This window comes from Panthera leo, chromosome B4, assembly GCF_018350215.1.
Source record: "Panthera leo isolate Ple1 chromosome B4, P.leo_Ple1_pat1.1, whole genome shotgun sequence".
Lineage (NCBI taxonomy): Eukaryota > Metazoa > Chordata > Mammalia > Carnivora > Felidae > Panthera > Panthera leo.
The window spans coordinates 82,077,932-82,103,780 of record NC_056685.1 but is presented as its reverse complement, the minus strand read 5'-3'; the positions used below and the strand labels follow the sequence as shown (position 1 = coordinate 82,103,780).

The window sequence follows — 25,849 nt, the reverse complement described above, 5'->3', positions numbered from 1 at the left end:
GCAGGGTGTGGGTAGAGGAGCAAGAACTGGGTTGAATGGAGCTTGGGAAGATAGGAAGGGGAAAGGTATAAGGGGAGAAAAAAACAAGGAGCCTCAGCTAATGGAGCTGTCCTTCCCAGGTGGCCAGGTGTCCTTGAAGGTCAGTAATGATGGCCCTACACTGGTCGGGGCAAATGCCTCCTTCTCTATCGCCCTGCACTTCCCTGAAAGCCAAAAGGTGCTGCCAGATGGGCAGGTCATCTGGGCCAACAACACCATCATCAATGGTGAGTACCTCTCTGCTCTAGGACCTTACTCTAAGGGCTCAGATTCCCTGGTGTCCCCAGTGAGCTCAAAAAGTATTCTCTTCCTTTCTACTTTTCTTAAAAAAATAAATTATATACATATTCTATAATATTCGTTGTAGAAAAAAATTTTAAACACAGATAAAGAAAAAAGAAAAAAAAATACATAGCATGCAAAATTGCCGGCAGAAGACCTAGGGGACCTAGAATTTAGACAGACATGGATTTAAATTTGTAAATAATATGTGACCCTGGGCAAGTTACTTAATTGTTTTGTACTTCCATTCCCTTATCTGTAGAATGGGGATGATACCTACTTGAACAGTTGTTGTAAGGATTAAAATGTGATTGTATATAAAGAATTTAGCATAATGCCTGCCCTAGGCTAAGGCAAGGTTCAAAAAATGTTAGCTGGTGGCTCTTATTTTTGTTTTTATCCTACTAGCTAGAGCAAACCACTCTAAATATTTTGATATATGGCCTTCTAATTTCTTTCCTATGTCTGTCGTTAAGTACATATGAATCTTTAATTCCAGTTTCCATCCTTCCCGCTGCCACCCAAAAGGGTTATACCAAGGGGAATGTACTTTGTAGCTAAGGAGTATTCCCACAGCCCCTCTCTGGGAGCCATATGAGGAGTTTTGGTGTACAGAAGGGAATGCCAGGGTTTGAGGGTGACTCTGTATTGATCTTTCAGGGAGCCAGGTGTGGGGAGGAGAGCCAGTGTATCCCCAGGTACCTGATGATACCTGCATCTTCCCTGATGGGAGGGCCTGCCCATCTGGCCCTGGGTCTCAGACACGAAGCTTTGTTTATGTCTGGAAGACCTGGGGTGAGTCATCCACACTTCGATTCACCTATTCTTACCTGATCCCCTTTTTGTTTTGCTGTGAATTTCCCTAACCTTTATTGCCCCCATGGTTCTTTCCTCTTCCATAGCACATAGCCTGCTCCAACTCTCTCTACTATATTGTTTCTGGGGGCCCTTCCCGAATTGTTGTGCCATCCCATGGAACCCCTCATTAGGACTCCTTTCCTGACCCCTACTCAATACATCTCTCTCGACCTTCCTTCTGTACTGCCCTGTCTCTAATCCTTCCCCTCAGTTCCCTTGGATCAGTACCTCCCTGACCCTTGCTTTTCTGTTCAAAAACCTCAGGCCAGTACTGGCAAGTTCTGGGGGGCCCAGTGTCGGGACTGAGCATTGTGACAGGCAAGGCAATGCTGGGCACACATACCATGGAAGTGACTGTCTACCACCGCCGGGAGTCCCAGAGCTACGTGCCCCTTGCTCACTCCTGCTCAGCCTTCACCATTACTGGTAAGGATTTAGGAATGGGCAAAGGAATAAGTCACAGAACAGTAAAAGATGGGGAGGGTTGGCCTGACCAGTAAGGGGAGAGGGGAAAGGGGAAATGGTATGTAACCTTAAAGGGGCAGAGCCAGGAAGACCTGGACAGAAGAAGGTGGGGCTTAGAGTCAGTGAAGGGCCAGTCAGCTTGAGTTTAGTTGGTGTGTAACATTCCCTCCGCCCAGGTCTGGTTCTCACCTTTTCTGGCTCCTATCTCAGACCAGGTACCCTTCTCTGTGAGCGTGTCCCAGCTTCAGGCCTTGGATGGAGGGAACAAGCACTTCCTGAGAAATCATCCTCTGACCTTTGCCCTCCGGCTTCATGACCCCAGTGGCTATTTGTCTGGGGCCGACCTCTCCTACACCTGGGACTTTGGAGATGATACTGGGACCCTGATCTCTCGGGCACTTGTGGTCACTCACACTTACTTAGAGTCTGGCCCAGTCACTGCCCAGGTGGTGTTACAGGCTGCGATTCCTCTCACTTCCTGTGGCTCCTCCCCAGTTCCAGTCACCACAGATGGGCATGGGCCAACAGCAGAGGCCCTTGGCACCACAGCTGGGCAAGTGCCTACTGCAGAAGTCATAGGTACTACATCTGGTCAGGTGCCAACTGCAGAACCTTCTGGAACCACAGCTGTGAAGATGCCAACCACGGAGGTCACAGGCACTACACCTGTACAGGTGCCAACTACAGAGGACATAGGTACTACAACTGAGCAGGTGCCGACCTCAGAGGTCATAGATACCACACCCATAGAGATGCCAACTGCAGAGGCCATACGTACAACACCTGAAGTGTCAATCACAGAGCCCTCTGGAACCACAGTTGTACAGGTAACAACTAGAGAGCTGGTAGAGCCCACAGCTGGAGAGGTACCCACCCGTGAGCCTGAGGGTCCAGATGCCCGCCCATTCGTGCCTACAGAAGGTATTACAGGTAAGAGAGTCAGTGTGAACGAGGTTCATTGAGGTGGGTTATTTGTCACTACTCTAAAGAGCTAGTCTACTCACCCAGGCCCCAGATGTTACCCAATCCTTTGCTTAGCAATGGAGTTTCATCAGAGCTCTCACTGTTATTAAGCCCTCAAGTCCCTCTTAAGAACATGGAATCCATCTGGAGTTAAGAAAACCAGGGTCTGCCCCTCGGCCACTGGGAGAGAGCTTGTTGCTTCTCTGTGTCTCAGGAGAGCTATTCCCTGAGGCTTCTGCCAGGGAACAGACTGTGGTCATTTACATAGTAATTTGTATCTCTTTCTGTGCAAGTATAAATGCATAGGATTCCGTCTTAGATTCTGGCACCACTTACCAACCCTGGATTCCTTTCCCAAAGCAGGTCAACCTGAAATTGTGGTAGGAACCCTGAAAAGGCAGGAATGACCTAGTGGCACGTGGAAGAGTTAACTTTTGTTGAGTGTCTAGATCAGGACCTAGCATAGTGTGGAGTATGATAAGCATTTGGGGTTTCTTAAAACTCCAATGCTACTCCTAATTGTGTGACTCTGGGGTGCTCGTTCCTCCTCTGGGGCTTCAGTTTCCTTATCTGTAAAATGAGATTTTCCAGGCCTTGCCTGATGCCAAGCCCGGGTGCAATAGCTCTGGCTGTACCTGGAAAAACGCTTGCGTAGCCTCTACTTCCAGGTGAGTCATTTGTCTCTTGACTTTGCCTCTTCAATCCTCTCCTGCCAGGCTCCCAGAGCCCCCTGCCGGATGGTGCAGCTACCTTAATCCTGGTGAAGCGACAAACCCCCCTGGATTGTGTGCTGTATCGATATGGCTCCTTTTCTCTCACCCTGGACATTGTCCGTGAGTCTTGACTACTTTGGGGGCTGGTGGAGGGAGGTGTGTACCGCCTAAGACTGACCAGTGGAAGCATACCTTGGAAGGAGTTACTCACCTGGACAAAAATATCCAGATCCCAGGGTTTTTATTTTGAAGGCATGAGGATGGGATTGGGGAAGTAGCCCTAGGGCTTTCCTGTCTGTGGGCCTTTGGGGAGGCCTGGTAGAGGAATCCCACATTGTACCCAGACTTAAAATCTTGCAACTTTGCAGAGGGTATTGAGAGTGCTGAGATCCTGCAGGCTGTGCCATCCAGCGAAGGAGATGCATTTGAGCTGACTGTGTCTTGCCAAGGCGGGTGAGTGTCCCACTGGTTATCCTGAGAACTCTTGGGTTGACTGTTGCCCCGCTCTCTGGTGTCTAATGTTCCCTCCCAGTTGCCCTGACCTAAGCTGACACCTTTCGCAGGCTGCCCAAGGAAGCCTGTATGGACATCTCATCTCCAGGGTGCCAGCCCCCTGCCCAGCGGCTATGTCAGCCTGTGCCACCCAGCCCAGCCTGCCAGCTAGTTTTGCACCAAGCACTGAAGGGTGGCTCAGGGACCTACTGCCTCAATGTGTCTTTGGCTGATGCTAACAGCCTGGCGATGGTCAGCACCCAGCTTGTAATGCCCGGTATGTACTTGGACAAGAAGTAGGGAGAAGGGGGGAACAGGAAGAGGCTATCTGGTAGGGAGCAGACACTGACGGAAACTGTGCCTGGGATTCTGTTCATAGGTCGAGAAGCAGGCCTTGGACAGGCTCCCCTGTTCGTGGGCATCTTGCTGGTGTTGATGGCTATGGTGCTTGTATCTCTGATATATAGGTGAGGGCCCCACCATCTAGATCACACCTCCTTATCCCTTATTACCACCACTCATTCTTCCTCAAGAGGAGAGGGAACCACCACTTTTTTTGAAGAAGCCTGGTATCCAGGAAAGAGCCCAGACTTGGAAGTTAAACAGACCCAGGCTGCAGTCTTGCTGGTGGGACCTTGGGAAAGTAGCTTAATGTCTCTGGGCCTCTGAAAAATAGGAAAACTAATACCTGCCCTATGGGGCTGTTGTCAGGATTAGAGACAATGGTGGTAAAGCACCCAGTTCTGAAGCGAGAGTGCAATAAATGATGATACTGATGACTGTTGTTATTAATAATATCAAGAGTGGAGGAAACTGGGTGAACTGAGTCCTCTACCTGTGAGAAGGGCAGATCCCCAGGCCTGGAGTGCCAAGGTCCTCAAAGCACTGAAGCTTGTAGTGTGAGAGAAGAATGGACAGAGGTTACCATAAAAACAAGATAAGATGAACCCTATTGGTGAGAAGGGGAGGGGCCTTGGGTCAAGGCCCAGGAAACTTGGGATATGGGTGTGTCCTCTTTTTTGGAGAAGCACAGGTAGGTTTCCCTTGTCCATTGCTAATCAGTTTCTTCTTTTTCTCCCAAATCAGGCGAAGACTTCTGAAGCAGGGCTCAGCCCTCCCCCTTCCCCAGCTGCCACGTGGTAGCACCCACTGGCTGCGGCTGCCCAGGGTCTTCCGCTCTTGCCCCATTGGTGAGAACAGGCCCCTCCTCAGTGGGCAGCAGCAGGTCTGAGTACTCTTATGTGATGCTGTGATTTGCCGAGGGTGGACAGCAATGCCTATCTTTTCTCAGTCCTCCCTTGGAAACTACCATTAACTGAAATAAATACTCAGAACCTCGTGCTGTTTTATGTTCTTGCTTCTGGGAGAATCTATATCATTTACAGAGTGGAGGTATACAGAAAGGAGGTGTACCATTTACTTAACAGATATCCCAGTGGGGGGAAAAAGTCATTTTATTTAGATGAGGCACTTTCAATGTATGTGTGTGTGTGTGTGTGTGTGTGTGTGTGTGTGTGTGCACGCACATGTGCATGGCGAATAGTGGAAGTGGTGCAGGATAATAAATATTTTGAGGGTGAAGAAACACTCTCCTGAGCTGGCAGGAGGGTGTGGCAGCAATGTACAGAGCCTAGGAGTAGAGTCCAGGGATGAAGAGGTGGGTTCAAGGCTGGCTTGGAGGCTGAGGTGTCCCCTTCAGCACAAGAAGCCAAAGAAATTGGAGGAGCGAGGGGGTGGGCCCACAAGCATGGGCATCTGGTTCTTGTGGGTGATCTTGATCTGGAAGGGAAGGGGGCATGTTCAGAGGTAGGACCTAGTTCTTTGGGGCTGGAGCAGTAGAGATTTTGGGGAAAATCTATGGAGTTCAGAGGGGTTACCAGGGTCCTAGAGAGGCCATGGCAGGAAGGCCAGGGGCTAAGAAATCAGGATTTGGGAGGAATGGTTCACAGGGGAACTTCAGACATTGGGAAAGGGTAGAGAAGCAATGGAATGGAGATTTAGGATCCATGAAGCCTGAGGGTTCAATTCTGAGCAGGCATAGGTAATACTCACTGTACAGGGTGTCTGCATCCAGGGTTCTCCATCAATTTGCATGGGAAGGGTTTTTGTGGTGCTGTGGGAGGCCAAGACAGATTGGTGGAGATTTCTTTACCAACTGAATACCAAAACTCCTTCTTGGCTTGGTTTTGAAACCCTTTGTTACTGAGGAAAATCTAGTACAGCTCCTCCCTACCATCCCCATGACCCTTCTGCTCTCCTGGCCCTACTCCTTCCCTCAGAGCCCCTGGCCAAAGTTTTCCTTACTGGAAGGTGATTTCAGAGCACTTGGCCAGCCGATGTCCAGCATTCTTGAGCTTGGTATAAATCTGGCCCATCTCAATTGCACCCTCCAGCCCTACCACTTCCAGCCGCTTGTCGCTTAGGTCTGGAGGTGGGAAGCAAGGAGATAAGGTTTGCAGAAGCAGGGTGCCTCCAAAGGGAGCCACACCTTCCCCTGGGTCCTGCCCACTCAGTTCCCAAGGCTGCTCCTCTCACCTGGTACACAGGTTTTCAGGATATCAGGGTCGGTGATGACTTTAGCTGCAGCGCCCAAGGCCTGGTTGATCCCATGGATATCTCCATGGGGTTTCTTCGTATCACCCCAGAGATTGGAACCACCATGCATGCTAGGGATGTTCAGCACTGCGATGCCTTCTAGGGACAGGTTGCTCAGATCCAGTGGTTTCCCACAGATCTGAGAAGGGGGAGAGCACAAATCATGGCATAATCATGGATGTGAGCCCTCCCTCCACCAGATGACAAACTGCGAAGGCCAGGAGTTGGAGGTTTACAAAGGGTGGCAGGAAATAGGCACCACCATGCATGTGCCTGGTGGCACATGCCACCTGGGAAATCGGGATTGGACAGCTGGGAGGTCAAAGTACATGTTCAAGAATAGGGGAAGTTTCTGAAGGTTCCTGTGGAGGGGGAAACAAAGTTATAAGAAGCTGAAAAGCATGTAGGATCGGGTTTCATCACACCCACCTCAACTGTTAAAGACTCCTCCAGCCTTTTGCATGTTGAGAAGATGGATTCAGAAGTGGCGAATTCGAAATACCATAGCTTGTTCTTCATTCTGTATCAGACCCGAAAGAAGGCCCAATAGGGAGAGGACAAGTTACACAAGTGTTGGCAGAAGAAGGCTAAGAGACAGGGAAAGACATCAACCTCTCAGGGAAAGGATGGCCTTGGTTGAGCAGCTTCCTAGAGGTGCCACTGCCTATCTAAGTGCTCTGAGTCAAACTTGGCCAGGAGCGCCCAAGTGGTTCAGTCAGTTAAGCATCCTACTTTGGCTTGATCTTGTGGTCCGTGAGTTTGAGCCTCACATCAGCCTCTGTGCTGACAGCTCAGAGCCTGGAGCCTGCTTCGGATTCTGTGTCTCCCTCTCTCTCTGCCCCTCCCCAACTTGCACTCTGTCTGTCTGTCTCTCTCAAAAATAAATAAACACTAAAAAATAAATTAAAAAAAACAACCATGGGGTGCCTGGGTGGCTCAGTTGGTTAAGAGTCTGACTTTGGCTCAGGTCATGATCTCACAGTTTTCGAGTTGGAGCCCCACATGGGGCTCTAAGTTAGGCTCTGTGCTGAGAGCTCAGAGCCTAGAACTTGCTTCAGATTCTGTGTCTCCCTCTCTCTCTCTCCCCCTCCCCTCCCTCACGCTCTCTCTCTCCTTCAAAAATAAATAAACATTAAAAAAATTAAAAACGAAAAAACAAAAAAACTTGGCCATAACCTGGTCCCTGCCACTGTGGATGTCCGCACCCACCCCCCTTTCCCTTACCTGCTGTTGAACTTCTCAGGATATTTCTCTCGCATGATGTGGAATCGGTGAGCAATAGAGGCATCCTGGAGGGAATTCAGGGCATGTAAGATCAGAGGCCTGCCTCTTCTCTCAGCACAGAATACTCTCTCTTTAACTTCCCCATTTGGCAGCAGTATGTCCCATGTTCTTTTCTTGCAACTCACACCACTGTACCCCACCCCTCATTTCCCTGTGTCACAGCCCCTTTAACTTCTACCTTCTCTTTCTAACTAGCTCTAGCCTTTCCCTTCTTAACCCCTACTTCCTCCCTAGCCCCCATACCCCACTCCACTGACCACACCAATGGAGAAGTAGTTATTGATGATTTGAAAGGGGACTGGGTCACTCTTTTCTTCAGTTTGTTGAGGTATCACCTCCACGGACCACCGATCCATATGTACCACCTTACTCATCTCTAAATCCTTGAGGATCTTCCCCAAATTCTGTCCCTCATATCCTAAGGATGGGGAAGAAGATAGGTTAGTACTGAGCCCTGGGTCTCAGAGGGCCCTCTTCTTAGCTCCCAGCCCCACAACTTCCCAGAGATCCTCTGCCCTAGTTATGCAGACCCTCCTAGCCCTAGCCAGTGAAGGGGCAGGGTGCTTGGTCAGAGCTCCCATGGGCCATTCTCTCTCTTTTTCTTTTTATGTAAGCTCTGCACCCAATGTGGGGCTCAAACTCATGACGCTGAGACCAAGAGTCGCATGCTTTATCGGCTGATCCAGCCAGATACCCCTCCCATGGACCAATCTTAAGGTCAGCCCCTTGCTGGCCCTTTTCTCCACACTGTCATGGAGAGTGAATCTTGCCAATGTATATATGCATCTAACAATAACATCAAATTAGGGGTGCCTGGGTGGCTCAGTCAGTTAAGCATCTGACTTTGGCTCAGGTCATGATCTCACCATTTGTGAGTTTGAGTCCCATGTCAGGCTATGTGCTGACAGCTCAGAGCCTGGAGCCTGCTTTGGATTTTGTGTCTCCCTGTCTCTCTGCTTCTCCCCTGCTCATGCTCTGTCTCTCTCTCTCAAAAATAAATAAACATTAAAAAACAAACAAAAAAAAAAAGCAATAACACCAAATTCATCTGAAAGATTAATAAAACAGCCAAGAAAATACAAACTTCTGGGGCTCCTGGGTGGCTCAGTCAGTTAGGTGTCCAACTTCAGCTCAGGTCATGATCTCATGGTTTGTGAGTTCGAGCCCCATGTCGGGCTCTGTGCTGAGAGCTCAGAGTCTGGAGCCTGCTTTGGATTCTGTGTCTCCCTCTCCCTCTGCCTCTCCCCCACTTGTACTCTGTCTCTGTCTCTCTGTCTTTCTCTCTCTCAAAAATAAAGAAAATGTAAAAAAAAAAAAATTAAAAAAAAAAGGAAATATAAACTGCTGGAAAAGATGAGTGATGAATAAGGATTCTCTTTCTCTCTCTCATGCTTCCTTTCCCTATTCTACCAGAGAGAACACAATATGAAGCAGTGGTATTTAAACACTGTGATACTGACACAGTGAATAGAATAAAAAGTTCAATACTAAAGAACAGAGTGTCCAGAAATAGACTCAAGTATATAAGTGAATTTAGTATATGATGACATTTCAAAGACACGGGAGAAAAGATAGACTATTCAATAAAAAAAGGTGCTGGATTGGGGCACCTGAGTGGCTCAGTCATTTGGGCATCCAACTCTTGATTTCGGCTCAGGTCATGATCTTACGGTCATGGGGTCAAGCCCTGCCTCATGCTCTACACTGAGCTCACGCAGAGCCTGCTTGGGATTCTCTCTTTCCCTCTGCCCCTCTCCCCTGCTCTCTCTCTCTCTCTCTCTAAGATTAAAAAAAATAAGGTGCTGGATGTAGATGTCACTCTTTACACCAAAATTAATTCAAGATGGGTCAAAGAATTTATTTAAAATTTTTTTTTAATGTTTATGTATTTTTGAGAGAGAGAGAAAGAATGTAAGCAGAGCAGGGACAGAGAGAACGAGTGACACAGAATTTGAAGCAGGAATCAGGCTCTGAGCTGTTAGTGCAGAGCCCATGGGCTCGAACTCACCAACTGTGAGATCATGACCTGAGCCGAAGTCAGATGCTCAACCGACTGAATGACCCAGGTGCCCCAAGACAGGTCAAAGAATTTAAATGTAAAAAACAATGCCTGGGTGGCTCAGTCGGTTGAGCGTCAGACTTCAGCTCAGGTCATGACAGCTCCAAGTCTGGAGTCTGCTTCAGATTCTGTATCTCCCTCTCTCTCTGCCCCTCCCCTGCTTGTACTCTGTCTCTCAAAAATGCATAAACATGAAAAAAAATTTAAATGTAAAAAAATGAAGCCGAATTTGTTCTAGCAGAAAACATGAGTGAATGTTTTTGTCCTCTTTGAGTGGAAAAGTCCTTCCTTTCTAAAGCATAATACAAAACAGGGAGCCAAAAAAAGTCGAAGACTGATAAATACAATTATATTAAAATTTAAAACTTCTGTATGGTTAAATAAACACACACCGAAAAAAATATACAAACTGGGGAAAAATATCTACAGCACATATAACAGACTAACTTCCTCAACATTCAAAAAAATACTTATAAATCACTAAATCTAAAGTTAGTAGAATATGGGCAAATAACACAAATAAGCCAACCACAGAAGAAATACAAATGACCAATATGCACATTAAAGACACTCAGTATTGCTAATAATTAAAAGAAATGTAAATTAAAACAATTAGTTAACTTCTGTTGCCTATCAAATTGACAAAATGCATAGAGACTGAGAACACCAAGTGTTAGTGAAATTATGAATAAGCCAACACTCTTATTTGCTGTTAGTTGGAGCATAAATTGATCTTTATTTTTGGAAGGCAATTTGGCAATTTTTATCCAAATGTTATCCAATTTTATGAAAATACTTTCATGCAGCAATTTCACTTTTAGGATTTCTCTTATAGAAACAAACACACATGTGAACAGAGATGTGTGTACAAGGGTGTTTGCTGAGGTACTGTCTAACACAGCACAAAACTGGAAACAATCTAAATGTCCTTCAGCAGGGGAAGGTTATATAAATTTTGGCAAATTCATGCCAAGAAATAATGTGTAGCCATTGAATATAAAATGTAATCTGTGTGTACTAACATGGAAAGATCCCAAGACATATTATTTAATGAAAAAAGAAGTGTCCCAGAACAATCTCTGTAGTATGATCCCATTTATGTTTGTTTAAAAGTTGTGTGTGTACGTGTGTATGTGCGTGTGTATGCGCGTGTGTATGCATGCATGTAAAAACAGGAAAATGAGTGCAAGAAAAGAAACAGTGGTTATCTCTGGGGAGGCACATGGAATTTGGTGGGGAGTAGGGGGAGGAGACCTATATGTGAAAACACACATTTTACTTTTAAAGTCTTTTACAATGAGAACGTACTGATATATTATTTGTGTAACTTTTATTTTTTTTAGTGTTTATATATTTATTTTTGAAAGAAAGAGAGAAAAGCAGAGAGAGAGGGAGACAGAGAATCCCAAGCAGGCTCTGCACTGTCAGCTCACAGCCCCATGCGGGGCTTGAACTCACAAACTGTGAGATCATGACCTAAATTGAAATCAAGAGTCTAATGTTTAACTGACTAAGACACCCAGGTGACCCTCATTTGTGTAAGTTTTAAAAAGAAAATAACTAGTAAAATGTAAAATGTTCATACTCTTTGAGCTGGCAATTCTACTTCTAGAAATATTTCCTAGAGAAATGGAATGCTACTCTGTAATAAAAAGAGTGAGGTAAACCTGACTATATTGAAATATAAGGATAACCACGATGAATGGTTTAGTTAAAACAAAGAAGAAAAACACCATCAATAGAAAGATCTTTTTAAGTACATATGAGTATGTCTGGAAAGAAAAACATGGAAGAATAGATTCCAAAACTTTAGGAAGTAGATTACAGGGAACTTTCTTGGCATGTATATCTGAAATGTTTGAATTGTTTTTTTACCACAATCATGTATTATTTTTGTAATCAGGGGAAAAAAACGATTAAAAAAAGTAAGTATCCACCTCCTCACATTCCACTGATAGTTCAATTCACTGTAATTTGCCTTTCCCGATGCCACCCTGCTGAAACTGTTTTGGCAAAGATTGCCAATAATTCCTGCCAAAACCAACAGTATATCTTTAGTTCTCATTTTTAACTCATGAAACTCCTCACTTGGCCTCTAAAATACCATTCTCTAAGCTACAGAGGACCCTCTCTGTTTCTTCTTGGTGTCTGTGACAGGCAGAATAATGGCCCCTCAAATATGTCTGAATCCTTTTTCTTTTTTAAAGATTTTACGTATATATATATATGTATGTACATATGTATGTATGTATGTATGTAGTCGCTACACCCAATGTGGGGCTTAAAACTACAACCCCGAGATCAAGGTTGCATGCTTTACTGACTGAGCCAGCCAGGCGCCCCAAAGATGTCCACATTCTAATCTCTGGAACCTGTGAACATGTTGCCTTACAAAGCAAAAGAGACTTTGCCAATGGGATTAAATTAAGTTTTTTTTTTTTTTTTTTTTTTTAAGTAAGCTCTGCACCCAACATGGGGCTTAAACTCATGACCTGGAGATCAAGAGTTGCATGCTGTACCAACTGAACCACCCAGGTGCCCCTAAATTAAGGATTTTTAAATGGGGGAGATTATCCTAGATTATCTGGGCAAGACCAATATAATCACAGGGGTCCTTCTAAGTGAAAGAGGAAGGCGAGAAAGAAGACTCATGGAAAGGGATGTGACAATGGAAGCAGAGGTTGGAGTGATAACGTTGCTGGTTGGAAGCTGGGCCATGAACCCAGGAATACAGTCAGCTTCTAGAAACTGGAAAAGTCAAGGCAAAGAATTCTCTCCTAGAGCTTCTAGAAAAAACACAACCTTTGCCAATCAATACCTTGATTCTAGTGCAGTGGGACCTATTTGGATTTCTGACCTCCAGAACTGTAAGATGATAAACCTGTGTTGTTTTAAGCCACTGCTCATGGTGATTTGTTGCAGCAACAATAGTACATGAACACAGACTTCTTTAATAATGCATCTTCCTCTGCTTAACTGTTAAATAGGATGTTTTACTAGGGTGTTCCATCCTTGTCCATCTTCTCTTTTCACCTCTTTCCTCGGGTAACTCATCTACTCTCAGGATGTCAATTACCTCCTAGAAACAGATGATTCTCAAATGTGTATCTTCCTAACATCTGTTTGTAACTACCCACCACACATCTCCATCTCCTCCACATGCTCCACTGACACCTCAAGTTAATGTGCCCAAACTGAATTGATCTTCCTTAAACTGGTCCTCCTCCTGTATTCTCTATGTTAAATGGCATCCCACATGCTCAGTTCACAAACCTAGAAAATGTCCTAAGACTCCTCCATAACCCATTAGTTACAAGTACTGTGGTTTCTACCTCATGAACTGCACTGCTGTTGCCTTCGCTTTGGTGTTCAGCATCTCTTGACCAGACTATTGCAATGTAGGTAATTTTCTATCCTGTCTCCTTCCTCCAATCCATCCTCCACAGAGCTCCCACTGTGGTACTTCTTTCATCTCTTCTTCTTCGAGTCTTATGATTTTTTTCAATATCAACACAAATTTTCATTAGTGTGGTATTTATATCATTATTTCATGATTTAGATTGAATTGGCAGAAACTTCTATGAAAGTCTCATTTGCAGAACACACAGTGAAGACCCCAAATATACAATTTCAGAGGGTCTAATATTGTAAGTAAAACCAAAGTTAGATATTGAAGATTTAAAAACTGGCTTGGGGTGCCTGGCTGGCTCAGGTGGTAGAGCGTGCAACTCTTTGTCTCGGGGTTGTAAGTTTCAGCTCCACATTGGGTGTAGAGATTGCTTAAAAATACAATCTTTAAACATAAAATAAAATAAAATATAAAATAAAATAAAAACTGGCTCCCAAAGCTGGTCATATAGTTTATATACAAGATTTAGATTATTATATACACTCAGAGAGGGGCACCTGGCTGGCTCAGTTAGAGGGCATGCAACTCTTGGTCACGGGGTTGTGAGTTTGAGCCCCATGTTGGGTGTAGAGATTGCTTAAATAGTAAAACTTTAAAAAATAGAAATGTAAAAAACAGTATGCATTCAGAGATATTTTTACATTCTGAAATAATATTTTATATACACAGGAATTTTTATTATATAGAGAGAATGTAATTTATAGATATACCTATTTTCTCTTTGAGTTACATTTTTCATGAGTTCAAGTGTTCCCCATGGTTCAGGGTTTGCACATTCAAATGCCTCAGTGGCTAGAAAGGTAAAGTGAATGAGTGAATAGCAGGGAGCTAAAAAGTGGTGAACTGAAGAACATGTGACCTACTCCTCAGAAATAACCAAAGTTTAAAAAATTTAACACACTTCCAGGCAAGCAATGCAAAACAATATTAATCGTTTCTGTAGGCCGTCTGCTCTCAGTCTCTGGCAGGGTAAAATTAAAAACTTCTCAGCACAGCATTCATGACCCTCCATAATCTGCACCCTATTCAACTCAGTCTTTCCCTTCCCCATTCCCCACCTTGCACTGCATGTCCCAGTCATAATCAATGACTCACACTTTCCCTGACGGAGGCACTACCATGCTATTTGGTGGCTCTTCTGGTCTTACACAACTCCTTCCACCTAGAATGCCTTTCACTGTCCTTAGCAGTCCCCTATTCCAGAATCTTCTGCATGATCTCAGAGCTGGACTCTGAATCCAATAGCCTCAAACCAAGACACCTCAAACTCAACCTGTCCCACCCTGGCCTCTTTATCTACCAATATCATCCCTCAAACTCTTTCTGTTTGAACGGAAAAAGAGACTAGAAATCAAAGACTATATTTAAGAGACTGTTGCAATTGACTTGGGAAGAAATGATTATGAATGAACAAATGACCTCTGATTAATTGGTTGATTGACTGAATGAATCATGGCCAAGTTCCCTGCTAGCTCCATCACTAAGCATCTGACTTAGCTCTTACAATCTTTCTTATTCCCACATTGTCCTCCCCTACTTCCATATTCCTTGATTCTCTGAGTCCTAAAAGTTGGTTGGGAAAAACAGAAGGATATTTTTAGGTACACAGGGAAGGGGACTGTCACCCCTGACCATTCTAGGTTCAGACTGTGGTCCTTGCTTCTTCCAAAGCTTTCTTCCTTTGGGACAATCCACTTTGGTAACATCCCATCTGTGCCTCTCTTCTTCCCCAACGCTCTTTCTACAACAGATGCCTAGACGCCTTATCCATGTGCTTTTTTCTTCCTACCCAACTTCCCCTAATTCCCAGGAAAACAATTTCTAATCACTTACCTCCTCCCCATCTTAGGCAACGAGCCAGATCATTTCCAGTGCCCAGGGGCAACACGGCAACAGGGGGCACAACTGGTAAGTTGGCTTTGTCTAGGGAGGCAGGTCAGGAGATGGATGGAGGGAGTTAGCTCTAGAGGGCCAATGCCCCGGTACCCTTTCCAGAGCCTCTCCCTGCACTGACCTATGGTCTCTAGAATCCAGCCTACTGTGCCATCTCCACCACACACCAAAATCCGGTAACCAGGAACATCTCTGAAGAATCTGAGCCTGAGATAAAAGGTAAGAGAGAAGATGAGGAAGGACAATAGGACCGAGGCTACCAACTCCTGGATGGGCAGATTACTTCTTATCTTTCATTCCTTATGACCCCCTTTCCCTTTGTCAAAAGACTTGTTTCTATTAAGGGCAGAGAAAAAATACAATGGGGAAAGTTATAGACACTCCCCAGTGGTTAGGGAGAAACTGGTATCTATTTTGTTTTTAACATTTGTTAATGTTTATTTATTTTGAGAGAGAGATAGAGAGCAAGCCGGGGAGGAGCAGAGAGAGAGGGAGACAGAGAATCTCAAGTAGGCTCTGTTGCTGTCAGCACAAAGCCCAACATGGGGCTCAAACCCATGAACTGTGAGATCATGACCTGAGCTGAAACCAAGAGTTGGAGGCTTAACCTACTGAGCCACCTTTATGTTTTGAGAGCAGAGCAAAGATGAACCAGGGAAGTCAGAGATGGGGGATACCCAGTGATGCTAATAAAGGCAGCATTCTGAATTCTGGTTTCTTGAGGTCCCCTAGCCCTGCCCTTCCAACATGTACTCTTTTCTGCTCTCCCCCAACATACACAAGCAGACACGTACAAACACTGTGATATAGCCCCTAACCTATACTCACCCTGGCTCAGGACCATCTTTTAGGAGGTTGAACACCTGTCGAGGGTTTAGTAGATACTGGAATTTCCAAAGCACCCTGTGTGAGGGAAAAAGGAAAGTTCAAGGCGGGGGATGGATATTCTGTACTCTACCCTTTTGATGTCCTCCTCAAGTACACCCCCTCCATATACACAGAATTCCCAACCTCTGTCAGTCCTCCTTCCCCATCTTAGAAGACCCAGTATATCTCTTCTCACCTCTCCCCCTGCTTCCCGCCACTCTTAGGGTTGACAAAGACCAGAAGTGGGTGGGTGTTAGAAACAGGGTCAATCTGAATTTGGGGAAAAAACAAAGATAACGAAAACAGGATTTTGTCAGAGTTAAGATAGACCCTGGAGACAGGGGCAGAAGGCTGACATTCCCCCACAATGCTTCCCCCTCCCCTACCACGGTGGGGCTTCTGGAGAACAGGCACCATTCCCCAGGTTTCCCACTTAATTTCCTCCCATGAGGGCTCCAGCCAAGAAAAACCCACCCCCAACATGTACCCGCAGAGCCTCAAAGGTGCTCAAACTTAAATCATCTGTGGTCTTCTGGCTTGCTTTGTTAATTTTACGCTCCTGTCCAGAGGCCTAGAAAGGGAGGGAAGCAAAGGGAAGGAAAACTGGATTGTGTGTGAATCCCTAAACAGATGAGAGTCTGACTTGAATCCTAAAAGGTATAGGCTCTCTGCTCTAAACGGCATGGTGTGTGTGTGGGGGGGGGGGGGGGGGGGAGGGCTTAAATCAGGGAAGCACCCTTCCTGCCCCCTCCTAGGCACTGCCCAAGGGTCTCACCAGGACGCTGGGATAGATGGAAGATGGAGGCAGGATGTGATCCCGGAGCAGCCCACAGTCACACTCATGACCCATGGTTTGCAGGCAGTCATCATGAATCTGAAAGACAAGGTGGGCATGCAGACATCATGGAGAGAACTCCAACACCTCTCAACTTGAGGGCCTAGTGCTGGAAAGAGAGCCCTTGGGAGCAAGGGCAATGGTGGCTGCCAGGAAGACGCAGTCAGGGAGGCCAGTGCAGAGAGGGCAGTTTAGGAAGGGGCCCCAAGGCATAGGCTGGAGGACAGCTCCCAAACTGACCTCTAGGTGGCACCACACACAATGCAGTCCGACCAGACTGTGGTAAATGCGGATCTTTTTCTGACAGCGGTCACATCGGCCAGACTCACAGCCTCCTCTCACCCACACATGTGATTGGACCTTGGGGAGAAAGGCAATCCCTTGTCTGAGAGAGTCTGAGCAGAGACTAGTGGAAGGGCTTGAGGGCAGCAAGTGGCCAAGGCCTAGGGCAAGGGCCAGGATGCAGGTGGTAATGGGGTGGTTATGGGATCACTCACACCAATGTCCTTCCGGGACTTGGCATAGGTGCTGACTTCACAAGGCAAGGCCTTCATGGCACACTGGTCATGAACGACGTACTTACAGACTGGGCAAGAAGGAAGAAGGTCAGAGCCTTAGCTGCAGCCCCTCCCTCTATTTCCTCCTTACCTGGGTGTAAGGCGGGATCATTCACTGAAACAAGACGTATAAGCCCTTGCTGTGAGAGTGTGGTAGAGAATTAAAGTTTGAGGTGGGGGCTCACCTCCAAGACCCGTGCCTTTTTCTCACTCTTCCCCATAAAAGAGCAATTGCTACCACATGCCTACCCCCACTCTTTCCAAATGCCAGGAACTCAGCTGAAAGATGCCAAGGAGGCCGAGATTTAATAATAGTAGTAATAATAATAATAATAATAATAGCAGCTAATTTTTACTGTAGACTCAATAATATGTACACGCACCTTGTGAACTACTCTTCGTGCATCAACTTACGTAATGCTCACAATTACCTCATTTTTAGTTTAAAACCTCATTTTAAATTGAGGCTTAAAGAAGTTATGTGGCTATGTTGTACACCTTAAACTAACGTAATATTATGTGTCAACTGTATTTGAAGAAAGAAAGAAAAAGAAGGAAAGAAAGAAAGAAAGAAAGAAAGAGGAAGTGTATGGCTTTCCCACATAATTAGTCAGTGTCAGAACCCAGGATTCAAACCCAGCTGTCTCTAAGTTCAAAGCACCATGTCCTGCAGATAGCCAGGGTGCCCCTCTGCTCCCACACTCCCAGGCCCCATCACTCACGGTTACAGCTCAACCCCTGTTTGCCAAGACCAATGCTTGACTCGCACAGGTTGCAGTAGACTGGTCGGGGGAACCTCTTGGGTCTCCACATGTGTTGCCCATTGTCCTTCAGAGTCTGGGAGGGCACAACAGATGTAAGGAGTGTCTAAGCCCTTAGAGGGCCAGCCTCTGGCAAACACATCCCAGAGCAGCTATCCTACCCATCCTCACAAGTCTCTCCTACTCACCATCTCCAGACCCAGTAGCACTAGCAGTGGCACGGTGGTGGCCCCAGCCGGAGCCACTCAGCTAGGGAGACAGAGCCGCTGCCATCATAGTCAATCTCTTTCATCATCTCCTGAAGAATCTGAGCAGAGAATGGAGGGGACTTTTAGTGTGAATGGCCTCTCAGATCTGACACCTCTCAGTGCTGCCTCCTAGACAATCCAGCCCACTGCTATCCTAGCCCAGGGAACCGAGCTGCCTGTCAGAAAAGGGGTAAGGTAGATATAGGACTCACCAGGGAAAAGGCACCAGGGAAAAGGCACAAGGAGGGACATTAAGGAAAAACCGCCTTACCGGCCTCAGCTCAGACACATCCCAATCCAGGTATTCAGCTACTCGCATCATCTGTATGATGATTCTGTCCACTTCCTGGGGGCCAAAAGGTAAGAGCCACAGCCATATCCCACCTCCTTACCACCATTCAACTCTTCTCTAGAAATCAGGGTTCCTGGGTTCCACCCCGAGAGCCACCTCTCATTCTCAGGTGTCTCTGCCAAGTAAACGAGTGTCTATGTGTTTTGGTATGTTTGCAAGGCAGCCCCCAATTCATGTCTCTAGCCTCTACTTTTAGGAGGCAGGAGCTGGGGACCCACTCCCAAATTTAGTCCTGGAGGATTTGACTTATCCCTCTAGCTTCCTCTGCTTCTTAAGGATCTTGGAAGAGTTGGGACAGGAGGGCACAGACAAATGGACACATACTCCCTTGGCCAGCATACAGGTCCCCCAACTCACTGAGCTGTCCAGGATCCCATTTCTGTCCGTGTCGTACAGCTTGAAGGTGACTGTGGGGTGTTTTAGGGGGGCCAGGGTCAGTTTGTGAGGGATACCCAAAAAATTAATAACAGAATACAGGAATAATAAAGACATGGGAGAGAACTTTTAGATGAAGAGCCCAGAGCCTGGTGCTGGGACTGAGAAAGGAGACAAAAAGGGAGGGGAAACAGGCCTGGATTCCACTCTTGGTGAATCTGATTGGGGAGACAACACACACCTCCCACAACCCAAGAACACCCCCAGGATACCCACATTAAAACATACAGGACATGGGAACTGGGATAACTATGATAGATGGCATTAGGTATAGGAGTCTGGGGGAACAGAGGAAATGGGTCCATTCTCTGGCCCCATCTTTGTCTGGCCCCGTCAGCCCTTAGGAATCCTGAAAAAATAGGGGAAAGAAGGCTGGAGAACACCTCCTCTTCCCTCTCCTTTTTTCCCCTCTTCCAGTCCAGGATTACAACTCACATTCTAGCTTGTCTTCTGGCCGGCCACCCTCCAGAAGGGAAAAGTAGCAGGAGACATCACTGAGACATACCAGATCTGGTTACAGAAAGTACAGTATTTCTGAGGCTGGGCCTCTCTCCACCGTGGCTCTTCTCTTTGCCTTTGTTCCAACTCTTCCCTTTAACTTTCCTCCCTCCAGTTCCCAGACCAGCATGGCTATCCTCTACCTCTCTTCCCCAACCCTGCCCCCAACACGTGACTCAGTTAAACTCTCACCCCAACACTCATACTAATTTGAGTTTTCTTTTGGAAGCCCAGCCCTGTCCCACCTACATGATCATACCGTTTTTCACAGTGTCTTCTAAACAGTGACCCGTCTTGAAGGATTCAAACAGTGCCAGACTTAGGTGATTGGGAACATTATCTGCTTCCAGATAGACTTTCAAAAATTCCTGGAATCCCTTGTACCCAATGGCCTATGATGAGAACAAGCATTACCCTAGGAAGTATGCAGGATGGGAGTTGAGGACTGAAGAATTAGGAGTAGTGAGGACAGAGACAGTAAGTTGCAGAGCCAAGAAGCATCCAAGGCAGAAATATAGTTTCTTCTCAAGGCTGAGTACTGAATCAGAATCTCTTGCTTTGTCCTATAGCAATAGCTGTAGTAACAGTGGACACAGGGGTATCTAGAGGGAGGATAGCAAGGGGTGGGCCCAGAATAATCACTGGAAATTGGGGATCCCAGTGGGATAGCAAAATCAAAGATGGGAGGGGTTGGTCAAGGAGAGGATTTCCCAGATGTCACTCACATCTCCTTGGAGATATTCAGCCATTTCGCCATCCTCAAAGAGCTTTAGGACATCACTGACCTTTTGGGTGGAGTCTAGGGTGTGAAGAGGATGAAAGAAGTGCATTAGTCTGGTTTGGTTCTCCCTGCCCTCTGCCAGAGTCCCACCCAGACATCCAACAGGAAAAAAAGAGTCAAGTAAGATAAAGAAAGAAGAATTCCAAGAAGAAACACAGAAATGCACAGAGAAATACCGCGAGGATAACATTTCAGATGCTCCAGAGCGGTACCTCTCTTTACATCTCTTCTCTGAGACTTGGGGCAGGCTGTTAAGGTTCAGAGAAGGTGGGTAGAAAGCTGAGACCGCAGATGTCTCCCCATCTCTCTCTCTCCCCCTTTCCCATGCCTATGGCTGGCTTTGGGCTGCTGGGGAAACTCGGGGAAGCAGGGATGTGGAGCAGGGATTCTCTGGGGTAAGTCTGCCGAACTTGAGGACTGAGAGGAAGACTCACATTCCATGTACTTCTGCAGCTGGGCAAAATCACTGGGGCTTATTTGGCCCCTCTCCTTGGCCATCTTTCTTTTATTCTGAAGGAGGGCCACAAAGATGACTTGGTAATACCTCTGCCTGGGCCTCTGCTTCCAAGGGTAACTCTGGAGGGAGATGGCAAGAGTATGTGGTGGGAAGAGCCAGCTGTCTTCGTCTTTCCTTCTGTCTGCTCCGTTCATTGTCCACTCCTACTCTTATTTCTGTTCTTTCCTTTTCTCTGAGTCCCTCCCCAGTCTCTTCCTTTCCCCATGTACCTCTCCCATGTGTCTGTCTCTCCCTTACAGAGTCTGTCCTATGTCTCTGTTTCTCTGACTCATCTCTGACTCTTTCCCCTCCATTTCTGGATCCTTCTCCAGCTCTCTGATTTCTCACCCATCTGTCCCAATCCATCTCCCACTCTCCCCACACACTCATTATCCTCCCCCCACCCCTCCCCAACTCCCACTCCTCCACCCCCCATCGCTTTCCCAGTCTATGTATGTCTCTGTGGGTGTGTCCCTGTCCCTCTCCTGTTTCTACCCTTTCTCCCACCACCCCCAGTCTTTGCAGTCTCTTCCGAGCCCGCTCCCTCTCCCATCTCGCATCCCTCAGTCCCGGCCCTTCTGCCTTTCCGGCCGTTCCCACAGCGGCTGTGGCACGCCTCCCCGGCCACGATCCCATCTTGCTCCGCCTCGGGCCTCGGTCCTCAGCACTACTCAGCCGCCCACTTCCCGAACCACCCACGCCCCTCAACGACCTCTAGCGCTTTTGACGCGCGCGACACAGAACCAGCTCTGGCCGTGTCCCCAGCCCTGGCCCCGCCTCGCCTGAGTCCCGCAGAGCTCTACTGGGGAAGGGCGGGGACCCCAGGCTGGCGCGCGACTGGAAGGAGGTAGGAGAAGTCTCTGAACATCTATCCGTCTGGCCTCCCAGTTCTAGGAGGGTTGAGCTGAGCGCAGGAGTCTCAGATTCAGGTTTTTCCTTACACCCTGCTAGATTACCAGTGTTTAGGGAGCCCTAACTTACAGCCTTGGGACCCAGGGACCCTCACGCGGATCATGCTGACCACTGACAACAAGGGCCAAGTAGCAGAGGGCAACTTGGCTTGAAGATTCAATAACAGCAATAACAGTTATATCTTACATTAGTATAGTATAGCACTGTCTAGGAGCCAAGCAAAACTAGGGTTAGTCATATCTGGGTCCCATCCTTAGATCTGATACTGCTGTGTGATTTGGACAAATTATATCTGTAAAATGGGAAGAATGATACCTATCTGTCACAGTTGTGAGTATGAAGTTAAATCCTGTATGAAAAGTACCAGTGTAACACCTGCATATAGAAGGCCTACAAGAAATGGTAGTTCTCACGGCACTAACAATTATAATCAAATCCCATGAGATAAGAAATTACTGGTAGAGCCATTCCACACACGAAGAAACTGGAGTTTGAAGAGGTTGGGACTTCCCAAGGCAGGTGGTAAGTGGAGGAGTCAAAGCTCTACCCCAAGAACCACATGATGGGGCCCCTGCCTCTCCCTGTCCTCCTCTTGTTCTACTCTCCCCTCCACATACTGCCTTCTAATCTCACTGCCCTCCTTTCTGTTCCTTAAACCAAGTTCTTCCCTGCTCAAGGCCATGAAACTTACTGTTCTCTCTGCCTAGAACATCCTTTCCCTTCTTGGCAGAGCTGACTTCTTTGCCTAAGCTGAAATGTCAGCTTCTTCAAGAGACCTTCCCTGATCATTCTCTCCTAAAGTAGCCCCCCTCCTTTGCACAGCACTCTCCTTTGTTCCCTTCATAGTACTTATCGCACACAGAAACTATCTTGCTAATTTGTTTGCTTCTTTGTTTACTGTTCGCCTTCCACAAGGGCAAGAACTTGTAAATTCCACAAGGGCAGGAACTTGTCAGTGTTGTTCACCACTATATCCCCAATACCTTGACTGGCGCTCAGCATGTTGTAGGTGCTCCATATTGGTTGTACAAATAGTAGTGTAAAGTTAGGGAGCCATATGTTGGAAATGCTAGTCCAAATGTGGTTAAATGGGTTTCCATAGTGTCCGTCCTGACAGGGGAATATGAAACAATTTGGAACACATTTAGGAGGTGCTTGGTAGATATTTGTTAAATGAATGAATGATGCTAAAAAGCACTTATTGGGGCACTCCATCTAGGGCTCCTGCCTCCCCTTTGCCCACTCATTTAGGGTTAGTTGGGTAAGACTCAAGGAGGCAGTTAGGGCCTACAAGAATTTCCTTTCTGATGGTGTAAGAATCTTCTCTGCAGCCTCTGCCTTTGGGACATCTCTGCTGTCCCTGTCTATGTAGTATACCATTCCTGTTCTGGGGTTCTCTGGGAACAATAAGAAGGGAGTTCTGGGACACTGATATTCTGGGGAAAGGGCTCCACCCATCTGGCTCTTTTCAATGACTATAATCCAACTTCTATTGCCAACAGATCTAATGAATACATAATAGTGTTAGGGTTAATTGGGCCTGTATGGCTTAATTAGCCTCTCTGATTACCCCTGGGGATTCTTAAATGGCTCCAAGGTTCTAGGAAATGAAATCTGAGAGAGAAAGTGACAAGGAGAGAGCAAAGGAGGGACGATGAACAGGAAAGAGGACATGTCTCTCTTTTCGCAATGACCCTTCCTAGCCCCCCACATCTTACATGTAGTTTTTAGTACAGCTTAAGAGAATGGATGTTTTAATTATACAGGCATGGATTAGAATCCTAGCTCTTGGGTGAGTTATTTCATCTTCCTGAACCTGTTTCCTCATTGGTAAAATGGGTACATAGAGAAATCAGTCACAGCATGGAGATTAAGTAAGATAATACATGCAATATACTTAGCAAACGGCATGGCACAGAAGAAGAACTCAGTAAATGTTAGCTATTCTTGTTGTTGTTGCTGTTATTGTTGTTGTTCTAGTTATATGAGGGTGGTACACAGAGAAACTCATCTGGAAATTAGGAAAAATGATGTCTTTGACACAGGAAGGCATAAATTCTAAGGACTCCCAGCAGCAGTGAAGCCCAGTTGTACACTTGCCCTTATTGTGTTATTTCAGGCACAGACATGTAGTATTAGGATACTGCATTTTGCCTTTGGGAGGGTGAGGAGGTGGTGAGAAACTAGACCATCAGGGTCCAAGGATACCTCTGGGCTGGGACCTTGGACATAAGGGCTCCTGGTATCTTTTCAGTTGTCCTCTTGACTTCCCTCACTGAAAGTTTGGCTGCCCCTGTTGCCGAATCGCAATAAACTATAGGATCCTGGACCCTAGAGCTGGAACAAATCCAATTTTGTCCTACCTGCTCCATACTAACCCTGAGGCTATAACCTGGGCTAGTCTAGGCGAATGCCAGGGCTGGGAGGGTGCGGTCGGTCTGCTGCCCGCCTGCCAGCTCTTTGTGACTCACCCTTCCCTTCCCTCCCCTGGCTTCCCTGCCCGCCCCTACCAACCTGGGGTGAGAAAGTAAGTTGACTTGGAGGCAGAGAATCCTAGAACATCTTCAGAGCTGGGAGGTACCAACTCTCACATTTTACAGAGCAAGAAACTGAGGCCCAGTCAGAGAGCCACTCTCGCAGGGACACCCAGACTCTAGACCTCCATTAAATCTCAGTGCCTCTGTTTTCTAGATCTTATTTTATTTTATTTTTTAATTTTTTTTTAATGTTTTTATTTATTTTTGAGACAGAGAGAGACACAGCACGAATGGGGGAGGGGCAGAGAGAGAGGGAAACACAGAATCGGAAGCAGGCTCCAGGCTCTGAGCCATCAGCCCAGAGCCCAACGCGGGGCTCGAACTCGCGGACCGCCAAGATCGTGACCTGAGCTGAAGTCGGATGCTTAACCGACTGAGCCACCCAGGCGCCCCTCTAGATCTTATTTTAAACAGTAAACACTAAAATTGCTGGTAACCAAGAGGTACATATGATTTCCAAGGCCAGTGCAAACATTTAAAATTTCCTTTTTCACTTCAACATTCATCACTCCCATTTCAAGTCATATAGATTTACCATTACTGAAGAATGAGCTATGTCCCCAGAACATTCAGGCTGACCCAGCAAGGAACCCCAAGCAGCAAGCCCAGGCCTGATTACCTAGACTTCTGAATCCCTTAACCACACCAGGGCCTGCACCCTCCTCCTCTTTCCCAGAACTGACGGAGGGTCTAGTCTTTCCTGCCCATCCCTGCTACAAGTCAGTGCCCCCTGCCCCCCAAGGAATCATTTGGCTTGAAGTCCCGAAATTCGGTAAGCCTACATACATCTTGCAGATGGGAGTGTTGCCTGATTAAGGGGTGGTGTGTGTGTGTGTGTGTGTGTGTGTGTGTGTACGCGCGCGGGAGCCCGCATGTGTCAATGTGTAGTACAGGAGGAAGTTACGATGTTGGCATGGTTGGGGGATGTGGGCTCAAACGTTCTGAGGCTGAGGAGATGCCCAGTAATAATCACATTTCTTCCTCAGTGAGGTTCATGTCCCCCCATTTAAAGGTGAAAAGTGGGATTCAGATCCAGGTAGTTTCAGAAACTTCCCGGTGACAGGTGTGGAAAGGACGGGTGGGAAGTTGGGGACCAGGAGGCCAAACAAGAATCCTTCTGCACCCATGCAGTGTTGTGAAGGTTCCAAAACGGACTTTGCTTCCATTCGGGTCCCCAGGAGCCGAGCTTCACCATCCCTCCGAATGAGCAGGAGGGATGGAGGGGAAGGTCTAGGGGAGACGCTGCCTGCGGGGCTCTGGCCCATTCTCCCGCTGCCCCCCGAGTCCTGGCGCAAACCCTTCTAGCTACCCGCTCCAGCTGTCAGGCTTCCTCCTTCTCGGCCCAGCAGCCCTACCCCAGCCCGAGCAGCGGCCCCTCCCGCGGCCCCCGCCCCCTCCTGCTCCGGTGGGAGGGAGGGAGGCGCGGGGGGCTCGCGGGGTCTCTACCTTGCCTGCGGAGGGCGCGCGGTGGGAGCTGAAGCGCGGCGCGGGAGCTGGAGCCCGAGCTGGGCTGGAGGG

The 25,849-nt window shown here is 47.0% G+C and overlaps 2 protein-coding genes across 3 annotated transcripts in view; one reads left to right on the top strand and one right to left on the bottom strand.

Moving 5' to 3' along the window:
• PMEL (premelanosome protein) overlaps positions 1–5,150 on the top strand; it is a 7,615-nt gene extending 2,465 nt beyond the window's left edge. Inside the window, exons 3-11 of one of the 2 annotated variants that reach the window (XM_042946809.1) lie at positions 120–266; positions 982–1,116; positions 1,444–1,605; positions 1,855–2,574; positions 3,324–3,440; positions 3,689–3,773; positions 3,884–4,089; positions 4,192–4,279; positions 4,899–5,150. In XM_042946809.1, the coding sequence (XP_042802743.1) occupies positions 120–266; positions 982–1,116; positions 1,444–1,605; positions 1,855–2,574; positions 3,324–3,440; positions 3,689–3,773; positions 3,884–4,089; positions 4,192–4,279; positions 4,899–5,043 (1,805 nt within the window). In that variant the 3' untranslated portion in view covers positions 5,044–5,150. The remainder of the gene's footprint in view (positions 1–119; positions 267–981; positions 1,117–1,443; positions 1,606–1,854; positions 2,575–3,323; positions 3,441–3,688; positions 3,774–3,883; positions 4,090–4,191; positions 4,280–4,898) is intronic. The other variant, XM_042946810.1, reaches the window with a different exon arrangement.
• On the bottom strand, positions 5,059–25,849 carry DGKA (diacylglycerol kinase alpha). The gene is given in 25 exon segments (XM_042946808.1): positions 5,059–5,591; positions 5,865–5,925; positions 6,117–6,237; positions 6,348–6,546; positions 6,837–6,927; positions 7,632–7,696; positions 7,949–8,109; positions 14,993–15,082; positions 15,174–15,259; positions 15,881–15,955; positions 16,116–16,189; positions 16,407–16,490; positions 16,695–16,793; positions 16,995–17,114; positions 17,252–17,340; positions 18,034–18,148; positions 18,261–18,307; positions 18,310–18,379; positions 18,592–18,666; positions 19,030–19,079; positions 19,543–19,617; positions 19,865–19,997; positions 20,331–20,404; positions 20,821–20,962; positions 25,778–25,849. Coding segments are annotated over 24 exon segments (2,202 nt in total). The 5' UTR covers positions 20,885–20,962; positions 25,778–25,849; the 3' UTR covers positions 5,059–5,507.